Source organism: Microcaecilia unicolor, chromosome 7 (genome assembly GCF_901765095.1).
Source record: "Microcaecilia unicolor chromosome 7, aMicUni1.1, whole genome shotgun sequence".
NCBI lineage: Eukaryota > Metazoa > Chordata > Amphibia > Gymnophiona > Siphonopidae > Microcaecilia > Microcaecilia unicolor.
Window position 1 is genome coordinate 83,811,770 of NC_044037.1, and position 19,320 is coordinate 83,831,089.

The 19,320-nt window shown below is 48.3% G+C and overlaps 1 protein-coding gene across 5 annotated transcripts in view; it reads right to left on the reverse strand.

Annotated features, from left to right (window-relative positions):
- Positions 1-1,042: 1,042 nt before the first annotated feature.
- The window catches only part of KLF8 (Kruppel like factor 8), a 283,965-nt gene continuing 265,687 nt past the window's right edge, over positions 1,043-19,320 (reverse strand). For all 5 annotated transcript variants that reach the window (XM_030210147.1, XM_030210143.1, XM_030210148.1 and 2 more), the window contains one exon: positions 1,043-3,018. In XM_030210147.1, the coding sequence (XP_030066007.1) occupies positions 2,837-3,018 (182 nt within the window). In that variant the 3' untranslated portion in view covers positions 1,043-2,836. The remainder of the gene's footprint in view (positions 3,019-19,320) is intronic.

Consider the following 19,320-nt stretch of genomic DNA (forward strand, 5'->3'; position numbering starts at 1 on the left):
TATATAAAAGGCACCACCAACGTTCTAAATGAAGCCTCCAGCCGTAAGTGTGAAGGGGGAGAGATATCCGGTTTCCCCATGAGTGTCTGCCCTGCCCTCGCTCTCTCTGTAACACAAACAGTGAAGGAAAACACAGCAAAGCACGAAATCAAATCGCTCTCTCTGTAACAGTGAAGGACTCAGAGGGGGGAGGGGAGAGAGGGCAGAAGCCCTCACTATCTCTGTAACACAAACATAGCACAGCAGGAAACAACACTGAAGGACTCGACTCCCAGGGGGGAGGGGACAGAGAGGACAGACAGCACAGGGGAAGGGAGAGAGGGCAGAGGGCAGGGACACACACACTCCCACATGCACACAGAAGAAAACCTTGCTAGCCCCCGTTTCATTTGCATCAGAAACGGGGCTTTTTTACTAGTGTTCCCATAATAAGCAATATGGGAACAGATTGATGGGAACACTGGACACTAAAGGGTTAAATTAATCTGGCCCTGGGGGGCCCCAAAGCTCACTATAGCAGGCTATATATCTCGTTCAACTTTAAGTAGGTTTGGGGCTCCCTGTAGCATGGGGGCTCAGGGCAATTGCTCCATTTGCACCCTCCTAACACCAGCCCTGCCTGCAAGAGCCAGCCTGTCTCAGAAGTCTTGCCAAGCCATGTACTAAAGGGCAAGAAAAGTCTTCCACAGGAAAGCACAGCCAACACACAAAAGTGGAAGACGCCAAACACAATGTCCACTGGATCAAGACAGAAGTTTATTGTCCAAACATACATTGAAATGCTGACATACAGACCCTGTATATCAGCATTTCTCTGTATGTTTGGAAAAAAAACTTTTGTCTTGATTCAGTGGACATTGTGTTTGGCGTCTTCCACTTTTGTGTGTGTGCTGGATAACCAGAAATGACAGGTGCCCTGTGGCAACACGGCAGGCATAGCATCTGGACAGACCGGTTGGACCCAGAGGTCACTAACTGCTAGAAATACTGTTTATCATTTGATATAATTAGACTGGTGCAAAACATTAAAATTTCCCTCCAAGTTTATTTTAGTCTCAAAGTAACAGACAGATATAAACATTGCATGATGCTATCTACACCAGTGTCAGAGAGTGCTTTTCTAGAATGCTGCCGGTAACCACACAGATTGCAAATATTTTTAATCAGTGAACTTTATTCTAGTGAATTTAGAAACCTAAAAACAAGTCCTGAGAACAGCATGGGTGATAACAGACATAACTGCCCCTACTGCATTTACCAACATACCTTAAACCCGCCTTGAAGAGCCTACTTCAATAACAGCAAGAGGGAGGGAGATTAAATCTCCATTCAAGCTCTGGCCTTTCTGCTGAGAACACCCAATAAGGTGCCAATTTGGGTGGTGGTTTTAGTGGTGTGAATACTGGTCCACTAAGAACTGCAGAAAAAAACCCTAATTCATTTCATACAAATGGGTAGTAATGGATGAATTTAGTATCAATATGAGCTGCATGCCATCCAGGGGCTCTGCATTCCTGTGTTTATCCCCTCAGCCATCCAGCCATGAAGGTGAAAAAGGCTCTGTTTTTCAGCACCAGCCCAAGTCACCCCATCCATCGCATATGTGGTATATAGAGCAGATGTAGAGATGTAATATAAAGAGGCTTACATTTTTCAATTTCTGTCAACAATAGGATAGCAAGTTCCCATTGGTAGACAGGGCTGGGAGTACAGATAGCAGTAATGCTTGGCATTCCAGACTTATTTACATTAGACATAATTCTACTGCTTTCATAAAATCCTCAGAATTCGCCTAGCACCCACCCTCTTCTCCTTGCCACTGTTTCCTGCTCTCCTATGACCAGTCATGTATCACAGTAATATGTTCCGCAGAAATGTCACTTAATAATACCAAATGCTTTATTTATTTATCTTTTACACCGTTGTTAAGGAGATGATATACCTCTCTTGAAAGAGAGCCTGGAGAAGGTCACTCATCTCCTCTTCAACAACATAGTTAAAAGAAAAAAAATTAAAAAGAAAAGTTATGTGGCCCTCCGATGAGATGGGTTCTCCAGGGAAGCTATTACACCCTCTCTGACTGCTCCAAATTTGTCTGTAGTTTCTGCCGACACTTCCCACTAAGCCAAATGTCCATACGTCATGCCTGTGCAACATATCAACAGAACCTGAACAAACAGTATCCATCCAAAGGTCTCCAACCCAGTGCAGATCTTGTGTATTTCCAAAAAAAAAGAAAAAAATGCACTATCACTTTGGCAACAATCTTCTTGACCCTTCCCCCAGTACCAGGTGGAGATGGGTTGGACAAAGGTTGAGGAGAGGGGTGAAACCCAAGCATCGACTCCATCATTGCTGTGCCCTCCAGAAGTTGGGAGTGTGGTGTAAGGTAGGTTCCATAGATGCCCATCACTTACAGAACCTCCTGGTGGCTGCCTGCGAACACTGCACCCTCAGCTTTCTTTGCAAAGGCCGCCAACATTTGGGTAATGCGGATTAAAACCACTGCACGTGCAAATGAAGCTTCGTGGTTCCCACCCAGACTGACGCAATAGAAAAAAATGGGAAGCAGCAAAGTGTTCTGGGAGCAGTGAAAAGAGAAGAAACAACAATGGATGAAAGAAGAGTAAGAAAGAAACAGAATATATTCACAGCCTCCAAGTTCTTTTCTTTTTTTTTTTTCAACTCTATAAATGTTTATTCGCAAATCTGTGGGCAACCACGGGTGCCAGTTGGAATTCAGCTACTGGTGAGCTGAATCAAGCTAGGGAAGGAGCCCTTCTGTTTCCACTCCTTCCTCTCCTCTTCTATCTCCCATCTTGGAGAATTGGTGCTCTCACATCATGATATGTCTGCGGCGGTGCAGTGCCAAGTGGTCCGAGCGGGAGAAGCTACGGTCACAGTCCATGCAGCGGAAGGGCTTGATGCCTGTGTGCTTGCGGAAGTGTCGAGTAAGTTCATCAGAACGAGCAAATTTCCAGGTGCAGCCTTCCCAGGTACACTTGTACGGCTTTTCCCCTTAAAGACACAAGAGAAGGGCAGAGGTCAGACACAACCGTAACATGTCATACTGACTTTACCCGCCAGAGCAGATCTGTGAAAGAATGGAACTATAGTTAGTCAAAAAGAGGATAAGAGAGTATGTAAGTACATAAGTATTGCCACATTGGGACAGACCAAGGGTCCATCAAGCCCAGCATCCTGTTTCCAATAGTGGCCAATTCAGGTCACAAATACCTGGCAAGATCCCGAAACAGTTCAATACATTTTATGCTGCTTACCCAGAAATAAGCAGTAGATTTTCCCAAGTCAATTTAATAATGGTATATGGACTTTTCCTTTAGGAAGCCGTCCAGACCTTTTTTAAACCCCGCTGAGATAACCACCTTTACCACATTCTCTGGCTACGAATTCCAGAGTTTAATTACACATTGAGTGAAGAAAATTTTTTTCTGATTCGTATTAAATTTAATACTTTGTAGCTTCATCGCATGCCCCCTAGTCCTAGTATTTTTGGAAAGAGTAAGCAAATGATTCACATCTACCTGTTCCACTCCTCATAGGGAAGTCGTCCCATCCCCTTTATCATTTTCATCGCCCTTCTCTGTACCTTTTCTAATTCCACTAAATCTTTTTTTCAGATGCAGTGACCAGAATTGAACACAATATTCGAGGTGCGGTCGCACCATGGACCAATACAAAGGCATTATAACGCCCCCACTTTTGTTTTCCATTCCTTTCCTAATAATACCTGATCACAGAAGCACAAAAACAAGAACCTCTCTTGTACTTAACATAATACTATATTCCTGTGAAGTGCCAAAAAAATGATGAGAAAGGGAAAAAGCCTCTGCAAACCAACCTCCACCCAAGATAAGTTTTTTTTGGGGTTTGGAAGAAATAGCATGGGTCAAACTTTCTTCATCGGCATAAAAAAACCCTTATCTCTTTTTTATCTTGCTAAAACCTTTACAGGAAAATCATGTTTCTAATGGATCCAAAAAAAGAAGTGAAATAAAAATACTTAAGCTTTAAACTTCCAGGTTGGTGGTAGACACAGACATGCAGAAAAAGTCAGTCACACCGATTGTGGCCAGAGTTTCGCTACCGTGGACTGTCTCAAGACGTGCATGACTAATCAGTGACACTCAAGTGTGTTTTTTCTAAAGAAAAAGGTGCCGGTACTCAAATGCGAGGCCACCCTTTAGGGGTAGGGTGATCACTGAGGGACCCACCCCATAATAGCCAGAGCCCCTGCAACCAGTCACAGAATCTATGACAAGGCATAATTGGTGAGTAGGGCCTGAGCTCTTTCATTAAAACCTGGGGACAATGAGTCAGTTTTAGCAGGAAATGGAAAAGGTGCCGGTACTCAGTACCCCCAAGTACCCCCTCAAAAAAAGCCCTGGTGACACTGAGCACAATATGTCTTCAATTCACCACAGGAATATAGTATTATATTAAGTAAACTTGCAGTTTCTACAAGAGAGGTTTTCTTGTGTTTGTGCTTTTGAAAGAATGGAACTATGCCATACTGACGATAAAACCTTTGAGGGTGTTCTATAGGAACCAGAGACCAGTCACAGTGTTTCAGCGGTCACTGTAAGGACAATATCTACCTTTGTGCAAGGATGTCACCAGAAGCAGCAAGATGCCAGTATGAGAGCAAAGTTATTCACAACTACTTAAAGCTCTCATATGGTCCTAAGCATTATCAATAGAAAATACTGTTGTTGTTGTTTTTTTGTTACATTTGTACCCTGCACTTTCCCACTCATGGCAGGCTCAATGCGGTTTACATGGGGCAATGGAGGGTTATGTGACTTGCCCAGAGTCACAAGGAGCTGCCTGTGCCTGAAGTGGGAATTGAACTCAGTTCTTCAGGACCAAAGTCCACCACTCTAACCACTAGGCCACTCCTCCATTCTTAAGCTGAAATAAGCCATAGCCATACAGGTAAAAGTAGAGTATCTATGCTCACAGCAATATAATAACAATACCCACAAGATGTATTGCAACTGTTTACCAACCCACATGAGATAACAGACCCACATGAGATATTACCATTTCTTCAACCATAGTACTTACAGTCATATAATCCTAATGTTCAGGATAGCAGGATTTTAAAAAATAACCAAGTCAATTTTTAGCAGTAGCTATCCAGGTAGGAGCTAGCCCCTGATTTTCAGCGGCATAGTCCAGATTATGCCACTGAAATATTTTTCTGACTGCCCTGACACTATCTATTACCATTGACATTCAGTGCCAGTACCCAGATAACTATCTGGACAGGTTTGGACAGGAAACCTCATCTTAAAACCAGGCAGGCACTAAGAAGGATTAGATATATATATAGAAAGACAAAGCACATCTATAAAAATAAATAATAAAACCAAAGTGCCACTTAGAGATCCCTGGAACCAGAGCACCAAAGGAAAAACTCAAGAGAGATTCCCATATAATAAAAATTGCACTTTTTCTTAAATGCTACTACAGTTATCTATGGGAGCATACCAGAGCTCATGGATCAACAGCGCAAATATTTTAAACCCCTTCATTAAAATCCTCCCAAAAGAAATACTCTGTTGCGGTGGTTCCCAAACTTTCTCGAGTCATGGCACCCCTAAGTTACACATTTCCTCTCAGGTCTCTCTTGCCCCCCCCCCCCCCCACCTCCCAACATCGCTGAGTCCTACCTTTGCTGGAGGGGCTGACCAAGCCCCGCCAGCCGAAGAGGTCCACTGCTGGAGCTCAATGCTGTTTGCGCAGTGAGGAAATCTGTGGCATGCTTCACCCACCGATGCTTACATTCCCACGCATGCCCTCCTTTTCTCCCCCTTTCCATCCAGCGTCTGCCCTCCTTCTCTACTCCTTTCCATCCAGCCTCTGCCCTCCCTTTCTCCCTACTTTGATCCAGCCTCTGCCCTCCCTCTCTCCCCACTTCCATCCAACTCTGCCCCCTCTACCCCTTCCTCCCAGCTTCTGCCCTTTCTCTCCCTCCTTCCATCCAGTCTAAGCCCCTTCTCTGTTTCTCTTCCCAATCCAGCATCTGCCTCCTCTCTGTACCCCCTCCCCCAAACACCCCTATCCCTGCCGCTGCTGCTTCTCTAGACCAGCAGCAGTGGCAAAGCAAGCTGCAGCCATTGCAACGCAGGATTCTTCATTCACGCGGCTGCCAGCTGTGCCGCGGAACACGAAGTGACATCTGAGGTGGCAGGACAGTCAGCTATGTGAATGGACAGTCAGGTCCTGTGGTGGCTGCAGCTTGTTTTTTCTGCTGCTGCTGATCTAGGGAAGCAGCACTAGCGGATTGGGTGACGGAAGGAGAGAATATGCCATGGCAGCCCTGAGAATTTGCTGCAGAGCCCTGGGGTGCTGCCGCGCACAGTTTGGGAACTGCTCCTGTATAAAAAAAAACATATCTGTCATTAAAAAAACAGTGAAGATCCAGCAGTAGAGAGAAAGCTCTGGTAGTGATTCTATAAATTGGCACCAAAAAAGGGACATGTTTATCGCCAGTTCTATAATGACAGAAGGCTGCACGTAAGCTGTTATAGAATATTAGTACAAAGGTGGATTGGTGCACCAAATGTTAGGCACACCTACTTACGACAGGTCAATGGCTGGCATAAGCGAGCCTCGCAATGTGCACAGCTGATATTATTAGATAAGATAAGCATTGCCATACTGGGACAGACTGAAGATCAATCAAGCCCAGTATCCTATTTCCAACAGTGGCCAATCCAGGTCACAAGAACCTGACAAGTTCCCAAAAGAGTAAAACAGATTTTACACTGCTTATCCTAGAAATAAGCAGTGGATTTTCCCAAGTCCGTCTTGATAAGGGCTTATGGACATTTCTGTTAGAAAATTAGCCAAACCTTTTTTAAACCCTGCTAAGTTAACTGCTTTATCCCCCATTCTCTGACAACATATTCCAGAGTATAATTACACATTGTGTGAAGAAATATTTTCACTGATTGTTCTAAATTTACTACTTAGTAGCTTCAGTGCGTGCCCCCTAGTCCTAGTATTTTTGGAACGAGTAAACAAGTGATTCACATTTACCCGTTTCACTAAGCTACAGTAAGCACTAGTGCGTGCTTACCACAGATTAAATGGTGGTTTACCATGGGACAAGCTCAGACATCCTGTGGTAAGTTTGAGACCTGTGCACGCAAATCATACGCTAAAGTGTTTCTTATTTTCTCCACAGAGTGGCCATGTTAGGGGGCGGAGAGTGGGCATGCCTACTGTAGCTTAATAAAGGGACTCCTATGTACCTTCATAAAATAGGTTCTCGGGACCAGCTATAATAGTGAGTAAATGTCATTACACCTGTTCTGACAAGGGTGTAAATTTGTGTGTGTGTACTCATATTTTATAACTCAAAAAACATTTTTTTTTGTTATTGGTAATACATTCATAGAATATGCAAAAGCTTTTATTCATACTGTTATAAACATATGCATTTAAAATCCATTATCAAACTAGGGAGATGAAATGAGGGAATCTGATGGAGTGGAGGAGTAGCCTAGTGGTTAGTGCAGTGGATCTTAATGCTGGGGAACTGGATTTGATTCCCACTGCGGCTCCTTGTTGTAGGAGTGGACAACATTGTGACTCTGGGCAAGTCACTTAACCCTCCATTGCCCATGGTACAAAATCAGTACCTGAATATATGTAAACCGCTTTGAATGTAGTTGCGAAAACCTCAGAAAGGCGGTATATCAAGTCTCATTTCCCTTTCCTTGTTATAAACATATGCATTTAAAATCCATTATCAAAGGAGTGGAGCAGGACAACAGGCTCGCAGCAGTAAAAGTGAAAGGGTAGCCTTGAAACAGCATAGGCAAAACTTGTGTAGGCACAAATGCCCCTGATTTAAAATTAAGAAGATAATTTAAAGAAGATAAGTATTGGAATTTTTTCATGAGTGCAATGTATATGAAGAAAAGTTGAATAAAAAAAATTAATATATTGTAAAAAAAATGTTGAAAATCTTTAAAGAAGTCTTTTAAAAAGTTTTATAGCAATTGAAGAAAATAACAAGATGGACTGATGACGATATAGGTGTATCACCTGCTTCCAAAAATCTTGAGGAAGTTCACCTCTGATGGTCCAATACAAAAATATAATATTATTTATAAATATTGAAACTACAGATGAGGTGCAGGTTGGTTATGATATAGTTACTTATACCTGTAGTATTTAGACTGACAACATTAACACATAGACATTAATTGAAAAAAAATAGAAAATCAGCTATTTTGCAGCTGTGGTAAAAATAGCTTTAGCGCGTAAAAAAGACCTGTGTAAGAGCACGCCAAGGCCACCTTTTACCACCAGCTTGGTAAAAGGGCTCCAGACATTTATGTTGCTTTTATAAAATAGGTGCCTTTTTGTACTTCTTGCATAGGCATCATTTATAAAATTATTTCCAAAAAGACTAACCATGGGCATTATCTCTTACTTTCAAAGAATTTCTCTGCCTCTCCTCACTGTATCATTCTGTTACCACAAGACCCCATTTTGGCCTCTTCAAACCACCTTTGTAACATCATATTCTACCCTTACCTGTTCGATGTGTCATATATTCTACGATAATTAGTTGCAAAGTAACAACAAACTAAGCCAGGGCCCTTTTACAAAGGCGTGCCAAAATGTGGCCTGCGGTAGTGTGGGCGAATGTATTGGATGCACACTGGACCGTTTCTCCACCGTGTCTGGAAATGAAGGGGGGGTTGGGGCTGAGAAATGGATGTGCGGCAAAATGAAAACCAACGCGCGTCTATTTACGACCTGAGCCCTTAATGCCACCTACTGACTTAATAGTAAGGGCTCATGCGCCATGCGGTAACCATACAGCGTGCGCCACCTGCTGATTACCACCGGGAACACCCCTTCGGTAGAAAATAGAAAATGATTTTCTACCGCAGGTTTTCGGTGCACGTCAAACCAGGGGCGTAGCCAGACTTCAGCGGGAGGGGGGTCCAGAGTCCGAGGTGAGGGGGCACATTTTAGCCCCCCCTGCCACTGCCACTGCCACCACCACCAACAAATTTGACCCCCCCTGCCGACGACCCTCTCGACCCCCCTCCCGCTGCCAACCCTCCCCCGCCACTGCCGTCGCCTACCTTTGCTGGCGGGGGCCCCCAACCCCCGCCAGCCGAGGTCCTTTTCTTCCAGTGCAAGGCTTCGTTCTGTTTCTGAGTCTGACGTCCTGCAAATCTATGGGGGCCCAGGCCCCCGTGGCCCCACGTAGCTACACCACTGCGCCAAACTAGGAATTACCGCCGGGTGCAGATGCTAGCTGGGCGGTAATGCCGATTTGATGAGCACTGCCCTTACGCACCTTTGTAAAAGGGCCCGTCAATAAAGGAATACCAGATAGGTAAGCCTTGTAGGTCTGTGCTATATTTCAGCTAAACTGGAGGTACCGTGTCCTGCGTTGGGCAAAGTGAGCTCCGTTTTGTACCAGTTTGATTTTGCTGTGTTTTGAGGTTGGCCGCAGTACCCATGGTTCTATTGGCTGAGAGAGAAGATGGTAGCAGGAGAAGGAGGTCTGCTGCTAGTGGACTTTTGGAGGTGGGGGTTGGAAAGGACTGTGAATTTTTGCAGGTGAGGGTCAGGAGTTTAACCCACTTTTTATGTTTTTAAATGTCTCTTGTCAGTTCGTAAGCTAGTTCCCGCTCTCCACGCTGACTGAAGGGAGACATTTTACTCACGAGAAAGCAAACTAATGCAAATTACTATGAGAGTGTCCATTGTTTAATGACACTAACCCCCCTCAAAGCTGCGTTAGTGGTTGCTGTGTGCTAATGCCGACACAGCCCACTCACTTTGAATGGGCTGTGTCGGCACTGATGCGCGGCTTAATAAACAGGGGATTTGGGTTACCTATACAAAAATGTCACCATATATGAAGAAAAAACTCCCTATACAATACATATATTAAATTTTTGTGATCAGTGTGGGAGCCCTCAGTTCATGAGTCGTGGCACCTAGCCATCGGCAATCAAGAGCAGAATAAATGAATGTTGCCCTATATTCAAGCAAGTTGAAAGTGCTATACATCATAAGGATCCCAAACGTGTAAAGCCAGTGAAAAATTAGTGAAAGTTATTAAAAATACATTTAACTACTCAGTTCAAACATTTGCACAGTCTGTATAATCTATATGGTGACAGTCTGGATGGTGCTGGTATAAATACGATGTGAATCGAAAAACATATCAAAATGCAGTCTGATGAAGGTTGTTTGATCACTTAATATCCATGAAGCAGAGAGGCTCGATAGAGCTACAATTCTGGAAAAACTTCCTTGTTTGGGAACCCCCAACCCACTAGAAAGTGCCAAATAATACGAGCATGTGCATTTGTGCAAAATAGCAAACCAACTTTTGTTGAATATTTTTTCCCGTCAGTGCTGCATACAATCAATTTATTTCATCAGGAATATTTTTAGCATATGCCAGAACACTGTGCTCTGAAACTTAGCGCAACATTCTAACATATGGTTTATTGCATCAAGCCCCCAAAGATTAGGGTTACCATACGTCCAGATTTACCAGGACAGATTCAAAATGGCTGCCGAGAATTGAAGTCTTGCAAGGCTGCTTCAATTCTTGGCGGCCATTTTGAATCTCGCCGAGACCGTCACAGGCAGCATACAGGATGTGGAGCAGCGCGCCGGGCAGGAAAGAGGGGGCTCTTTCCTGCCCCCAAGTCACTAGACCACCAGGGAAGATCGTAAGGGGAGAGGTGATGACAGGGCCAGAGGGAGGGGAGGTGAGTTGAGGGGGTGACCAGGGGGAGGGGAAAATGCGACAGGGGGGCGGGGCAAGGTGCAACAAGGAGTGGGGTAAGGTGTGGAAAGAGGTGGGGCGAGGGTGTGAAATGGGGCGGGGCAAGTGTCCTCTTTTTTTTAAGGACAAAAAATGGTAACTCTACCAAAGATAAGGGAAAGGGGACTTGATATACTGGCTTTCTGTGGTATTTTGCAACTACATTCAAAGTGGTTTACATATATAGAGGTACTTATTTTGTACCTGGGGCAATGGAGGGTTAAATGACTTGCCCAGAGTCACAAGGAGCTGTAGTGGGAATCAAACCCAGTTCCCCAGGATCAAAGTCCACTACACTAACCGCTAGGCTACTCTTCCACTCCACTTGAGAAAGCAGTGGCTTTCTCAAGTCTATATGGCTAACAATAGTTTATAAACTTTTCTCCTGGAACTTTCCTAAACCCTTTTTATTTTGTCCAATCCAATGGAAGTTGAGAATATCAGTTTGTCCGTCTGGGGGTAAACTGTCTCTCCAGAGCACGGGATGAAACTTGTCTTTTAAGAAATATTGGTTAAAAAGAGAAAATGAGTTTGAAAATGGGTCAAAATGGATTGAAGGTTCCAGAGAAATAAATCCCCCCAAAATGGCCCAATGCATTTCTATGGGTAGAAGGAGTTCTAGCTTTTGTAACATAGGAGCCCTTTTACTGTGCCAAGGTAGGCTCTATGCGCATGCAGCACGCGCCCAAATTAGACTAGCGCCAGGCCAGCGCACCCTCCTGGCGGTAATTTCAGATTTGGCGTGCGCCCATAATGTGTGGATGAATTATTTATTTCCTCCTACGTGGTAATCTTTGTTGCTTGCTTTTACTGCTTAATCAATGGGTGGCGTTAAGGGCTCGGGCTGGTTTTGGGCGCGCACTGGTTTCATTTTTACCGCGGGCCCTTTTCCCGTTCCATTAAAAAAAAGCCATTTTGTGTAGATGCAGTAAAAATTGGCTCAGCGCGCACCTACACTACTGCAGGCTGCTTTTTACCATGGCTTAGTAAAAGGTCCCCCTACAAATTTAGCTACAGTGACGTGTAACAGTTAAAGAATAGGGCAAGGCGGCTTAAAAGATGGAATTCCCTATTATTCCAAACCCTCGACTGCCTCTACCTCCCAAAACTACCCTTTCTCACAACTTCCCCAGCCCCAAACTACTCTCCCACCCTGCACACTGCCCGATCCCCAAAAACAGCCCAACTACCACATCATCCTGCAAACTAATCTAGCCCCAAACACTACCCCCTGCAACTGCCACCCCGTTCCACATACTGCACCCATACCCAAAAAATATAGCTTACAACTGCCACCCCACATACTGTACCCACACCCACATGGGCGTAGTTTGACTGTTTCATTGGGGGGGGGGGGGCAAAGGATGGGGCGGGGCATATTAGCATATATATGCAAATGAATATGGTAATATGAAGGAAGGAAGGAAGGGAGGGAGAAAGAGCTGGCTTTTTTGCGAATAACCATAATGAAATATGTATGAGAATTTACATGCAGAAATCGCTATGCGTATTCCGTAATGAACTGCGCCTAAATTCTAATGTGCGCAGTTCAAAGGGGTTGTGGCTGTGGGCCAGAAAAATGGGTGTTTTGTGGGTGTTCCAAAATTCATGCACATAGTTATAGAATATGGCTCAGTGTGCGTAAATCTATGCATAGGGATTTATGCCACTTTTTCACTGGTGTAAATAGAGTCACATAGTTTTAGGCATTAGGATATCAACTAAGCGTATTCTATTTACTGCGACTAAATCTAAGCGCCACTTATAGAATACGCTTCGTCGGAAAAGTTTACTGCACAGATCTTTTTAGGCGCCTTATATTATATTAGTGCCTAATTTGACAATTAAGTTAGGCACGTAACTGACACTATTATATAACCTGTATTCACAATTTTGCACACTAGGGAATAAATATCAGAACGTATGTCACAACTATGTACAGATACAATGATTTATAAGAAAATACTTATCTGGAGCATCCCATTTAAAAAAATTGGAAGTTTTTCCTCCTACATGGTTTGCATAGACCATACATCCCACTGGACAGTGAATGATACATACCTGTAGCAGGTGTTCTCCGAGGACAGCAGGCTGCTTGTTCTCACGACTGGGTGAAGTCCGCGGCAGCCCCCACCAACCGGAAAAAAGCTCCGCGGGACGGTCGGCACGCAGGGCACGCCCACCGCGCATGCGCGGCCGTCTTCCCGCCCGTGCGCGACCGCTCCCGCCAGTTGAATGACTAGCAAAAGATGAAACACACAACTCCAAAGGGGAGGAGGGAGGGTAGGTGAGAACAATCAGCCTGCTGTCCTCGGAGAACACCTGTTACAGGTATGTATCATTCACTTTCTCCGAGGACAAGCAGGCTGCTTGTTCTCACGACTGGGGTATCCCTAGCTTTCAGGCTCACTCAAAACAAGAACCCAGGTCAATTGAACCTCGCAACGGCGAAGGTACAACAGAAATTGACCTACGAAGAACAACTAACTGAGAGTGCAGCCTGACCAGAATAAATTCGGGTCCTGGAGGGTGGAGTTGGATTTACACCCCAAACAGATTCTGCAGCACCGACTGCCCGAACCGACTGTCGCATCGGGTATCCTGCTGGAGGCAGTAATGTGATGTGAATGTGTGGACAGATGACCACGTCGCAGCCTTGCAAATCTCTTCAATAGTGGCTGACTTCAAGTGGGCCACTGACGCTGCCATGGCTCTGACACTATGAGCCGTGACATGACCCTCAAGAGCCAGCCCAGCCTGGGCGTAAGTGAAGGAAATGCAATCTGCTAGCCAATTGGAGATGGTGCGTTTCCCGACAGCGACCCCTAGCCTGTTAGGGTCGAAAGAAACAAACAATTGGGCGGACTGTCTGTGGGGCTGTGTCCGCTCCAAGTAGAAGGCCAATGCTCTCTTGCAGTCCAATGTGTGCAACTGACGTTCAGCAGGGCGGGTATGCGGCCTGGGGAAGAAAGTTGGCAAGACAATTGACTGGTTAAGATGGAACTCCGACACCACCTTCGGCAGGAACTTTGGGTGGGTGCGGAGCACTACTCTGTTGTGATGAAATTTGGTATGCGGAGCATGAGCTACCAGGGCTTGAAGCTCACTGACCCTACGAGCTGAAGTAACTGCCACCAAGAAAATGACCTTCCAGGTCAAGTACTTCAGATGGCAGGAATTCAGTGGCTCAAAAGGAGGTTTCATCAGCTGGGTGAGGACGACGTTGAGATCCCATGACACTGTAGGAGGCTTGATAGGGGGCTTTGACAAAAGCAAACCTCTCATGAATCGAACGACTAAAGGCTCTCCAGAGATGGCTTTACCTTCCACACGATAATGGTAAGCACTAATAGCACTAAGGTGATTCCTTACTGAGTTGGTCTTGAGGCTAGACTCTGATAAGTGCAGAAGGTATTCAAGCAAGTTCTGTGCAGGGCAAGAACGAGGTTCTAGGGCCTTGCTCTCACACCAAACGACAAACCTCCTCCACTTGAAAAAGTAACTCTTTTCAGTGGAATCCTTCCTAGAGGCAAGCAAGACCCGGGAGACACCCTCAGACAGACCCAACGCAGCGAAGTCTATGCCCTCAACATCCAGGCCATGAGAGCCAGGGATTGAAGGTTGGGGTGCAGCAACGCTCCGTCGTTCTGCGAAATGAGAGTCGGAAAACACTCCAATCTCCACGGTTCTTCTGAGGACAACTCCAGAAGAAGAGGGAACCAGATCTGACGGGGCCAAAAGGGCGCTATCAGAATCATGGTGCCGCGGTCTTGCTTGAGCTTCAGTAAGGTCTTCCCCACCAAAGGTATGGGAGGATAAGCATACAGGAGGCCGGTCCCCCAATGAAGGAGAAAGGCGTCCGACGCTAGCCTGCCGTGTGCATGAAGTCTGGAACAGAACAGAGGCAGCTTGTGGTTGGTCTGAGAGGCGAAAAGGTCCACCGAGGGGGTGCCCCACGCTCGGAAGATCTTGCGTACCACTCTGGCATGGAGCGACCACTCGTGCGGTTGCAATACTCTGCTCAGTCTGTCGGCCAGACTGTTGTTTACGCCTGCCAGGTACGTGGCTTGGAGGAGCATGCCGAACCGACACGCCCAACGCCACATCCCGACGGCCTCCTGACACAGGGGGCGAGATCCGGTGCCCCCCTGCTTGTTGACGTAATACATTGCAACCTGATTGTCTGTCCGAATTTGGATAATTTGGCAGGACAGCCGATCTCTGAAAGCCTTCAGCGCGTTCCAGATCGCTCGGAGCTCCAGGAGGTTGATCTGCAGATCCTTTTCCTGGAGGGACCACAGACCCTGGGTGTGAAGCCCATCGACATGGGCTCCCCACCCCAGGCGAGATGCATCCGTCGTCAGCACTTTCGTGGGCTGCGGAATTTGGAATGGACGTCCCAGGGTCAAATTGGTCCGGATGGTCCACCAGAGCAGTGAAGTGCGGCAACTGGTGGAGAGGCGGATGACATCTTCTAGATTCCCGGTGGCTTGAAACCACTGGGAAGCTAGGGTCCATTGAGCAGATCTCATGTGAAGACGAGCCATGGGAGTCACATGAACTGTGGAGGCCATATGACCCAGAAGTCTCAACATCTGCCGAGCTGTGATCTGCTGAGACGCTCTGGTCTGCGAAGCCAGGGCCAAGAGATTGGTAGCCCTCGCTTCGGGAAGGTAGGCCTGAGCCGTCTGGGTATTCAGCAGCGCTCCTATGAATTCCAGAGACTGAGTAGGCTGGAGATGGGACTTTGGGTAATTTATCACAAACCCCAGCAGCTCCAGAAGTTGAATAGTGCACTGCATGGACCGGAGGGCTCCTGCCTCCGAGGTGCTCTTGACCAGCCAATCGTCGAGATATGGGAACACGTGCACTCCCAGCTTGCGTAGATAAGCCGCCACCACCACGAGGCACTTTGTAAACACTCGTGGGGCAGAGGCGAGCCCAAAGGGCAGCACACAATACTGAAAGTGCCGTGCGCCCAGGCGGAATCTGAGATACTGTCTGTGAGCTGGCAGTATCGGGATGTGAGTGTATGCGTCCTTTAAATCCAGGGAACATAGCCAATCGTTTTTCTGAATCATTGGCAGAAGGGTGCCCAAGGAAAGCATCCTGAACTTTTCTTTGACCAGGAATTTGTTCAGGCCTCTCAGGTCTAGGATGGGACGCATCCCCCCTGTTTTCTTTTCCACAAGGAAGTACCTGGAATAGAATCCCTGCCCTTCCTGCCCGGGTGGTACGGGCTCGACCGCATTGGCGCTGAGAAGGGCGGAGAGTTCCTCTGCAAGTACCTGCTTGTGATGGGAGCTGAAAGACTGAGCTCCCGGAGGACAATTTGGAGGCAGGGAGGCCAAATTCAGGGCGTATCCGCACCGCACTATTTGGAGAACCCACTGGTCGGAGGTTATGAGAGGCCACCTTTGGTGAAAAAATTTTAACCTCCCTCCGACCGGCAGATCGTCCGGTACGGACACTTGTAGGGCGGCTATGTTCCCGTGGATCCAGTCAAAAGCCCGTCCCCGGCTTTTGCTGTGGAGGCGCAGGGGGCTGCTTAGGCGCACGCTGTTGACGAGAACGAGCGCGCTGGGGCTGTCCCTGTGCCTGATGAGGCCTTCGGGCCGGCTGGTTGTACCTACGCTTCGCAAAAGAATAGGGTGCAGCCTGCCGGGCCCGGGAAAAACGTCCACCTGTGGAGGTGGATGCTGAAGGCGCCCGATGGGAGAGCTTGTCGAGAGCGGTTTCCCGCTGATGCAGTTGGTCCACCATCTGCTCGACCTTCTCGCCAAAAATGTTATCCCCCCGGCAAGGGACGTCGGCCAGTCTCTGCTGGGTGCGGTTGTCCAGGTCAGAGGCACGCAGCCATGAGAGCCTGCGCATCACTATACCTTGGGCCGCAGCACGAGATGCCACGTCACAGGTGTCATAGATACCCCTGGACAGGAACTTTCTGCACGCCTTCAGCTGCCTGACCACCTCCTGATAAGGCCTGGACTGCTCCGGCGGGAGCTTCTCGACCAGGTCCGCCAGTTGTTGCACATAGGTCCGCATGTGGATGCTCATATAGAGCAGGTATGATTGGATGCGGGTCACGAGCATGGAGGATTGGTAGGCCTTCCTCCCAAACGAGTCCAGAGTGCGAGACTCCCGCCCCGGGGGCGCCGAGGCGGTATCCCTCGAACTCCGTGCCCTCTTGAGAGCAGAATCCACGACCGCTGAGTCATGGGGCAATTGTGGCCGCATTAGCTCTGGGTCAGAGTGGATCCTGTACTGGGACTCTGCTTTCTTGGGAATGGTGGGGTTAGTTAATGGTCGCACCCAGTTCCGAAGCAGCGTCTCCTTAAGGACATTGTGCAGCGGCACCGTGGAGGACTCTCTAGGTGGTGATGGATAGTCGAGGACCTCGAGCATCTCGGCCCTCGGCTCTTCCACAGAGACCACGGGGAAGGGAATGCTAATAGACATATCCCGCACAAAGGAGGCAAAGGAGAGACTCTCGGGAGGTGAGAGTTTCCTCTCCGGTGAAGGCGTGGGGTCCGAGGGAAGGCCCGTAGACTCCTCTGAGGAGAAATATCTAGGGTCCTCCTCCTCCCCCCACGAGTCCTCATCCTCGGTGTCGGACATAAGCTCATGTAGCTGAGTCCTGAACCGGGCCCGGCTCGACGTCGAGGCACCAGGGTCTCGGTGTCGTCGAGCGGTGGACTCCCGCGCCGGCGGGGACGGAGCTCCCTCCATCGACGTCGACGGGGACTCCACCTGCGTTGCGGTCGAGACCGGCACCGCAAGCGGCGGCGGTGTCGACGGCCCCGGCGCCGAGCTAGAGCTCGCCGGCGCCACAGTCATCGGCGCCGAGGGCGCAATCACCCCCGGCGCCGGCACAGCCTGGCGCATCAGCCCTTCCAGGATCCCCGGAAGGATGGCTCTGAGGCACTCGTCCAGGCCCGCTGCCGAGAAAGGCGGTGGGGCCGGTAGGGGTGTCGGTGCCCGGATCTGGTGGGAGCCAGGAGACTGCACCGAGGTGCCGGGACCCTGTTGCGTCGGCACCTCTATCACCGACGGGGATCTCTCCTCTCGATGGAGACGCTTCGGCGTCGACTCCTCTCCGATGTGCATCGAGGGCGACCGGTGACGGCGCTTCTTATCCTTCTTCCGATGCCCGTCACCGGCGCCGGGAGGCATGGAGGAGGAGGATGACGATCCCCCTCGGTCTCGAGGAACCGGGTCAGACAGGGTTCGGTCCCGTGGGCCACGGGCTGAGGGAGTGACCGGGGCCGACTGCCCACGCGGCCTCTCACCTCTACCCTCACCGGAGGACCGGCGGGCCGACGGGACCTGTTCTCCTGGGGTCGATGCCATCGGTGCCGATGTCTCGGGCATCGATACCGGTACCGAAGGACCGGGCGTCGATACCGATGCCGTCGAGGTCGACGTCGAGGGGCCGGCGCAAGTTCCAAAAATACGGTCCCGTTGAACTTGCCTCGCAACCTGAGTCCGTTTCCGGAGACCGAGACACAGGGGACACGACTTGAAATTGTGCTCCGGCCCGAGGCACTGGAGGCACCAAGCGTGGGTGTCGGTCTGCGAGATGGGCCGGCCGCACCGACCACACTTTTTAAATCCACTCGGGACCTTCGAGGACATCGACGGAAAAATCGCGTCGGCGAAATTAAAGTCGTCGATGGTGGCGGAAATCACACCTCGAAAATGAAAAACGACCATGCAGCCACCAGGCCGCAACGCTACGTCCCCGCTGGAAGCGAGGGAAAATGGGAGCGCGTGCTCCTTTTTTTTTTTTTTAAAGAAAAGAAAAGTGGAGCGCGCGGCGATAAATTAAATATAAAAGAAAATAAAAAGGTTCGCGTAAACGCGACGGTTTTTCCGGGGCTGAAACAGAGAGAGCGGCACAGGCACGACTCTCTCCAGGCGCGGAAAAAAAGGAACTGGCGGGAGCGGTCGCGCACGGGCGGGAAGACGGCCGCGCATGCGCGGTGGGCGTGCCCTGCGTGCCGACCGTCCCGCGAAGCTTTTTTCCGGTTGGTGGGGGCTGCCGCGGATGTCACCCAGTCGTGAGAACAAGCAGCCTGCTTGTCCTCGGAGAATGTATATATATCCCTGCAGGTAGTGTTTGATTTTATTTATATATGTGTATCTGAGGGCACCCTATATTCAAAATTGGAGGTGGATTTTTGTTTTTAATTCTAACTTTCTCATTTTGGCGCTATCCTCTGAAGATACCTCAATGCAAATCATGTGCTTGTGATAGTAAGTGTGTGTGTGGGGGGGGGGGGGGGGGGGGGAAGCTCATTCCCTTACGCCTTCTTCCCACTCTGCACCACCTGTAAAGCATCCTCACCTGTCTAGTCAGAATCCTTTACTGTTACACTGGCTCAAAAACTACACTAAACCTAATCTACACACCCAAGGTGGCTATGCATTGCTGGCCAAAAGGATGAATAGCTTTTTTTTAAAGACTTTAAAAA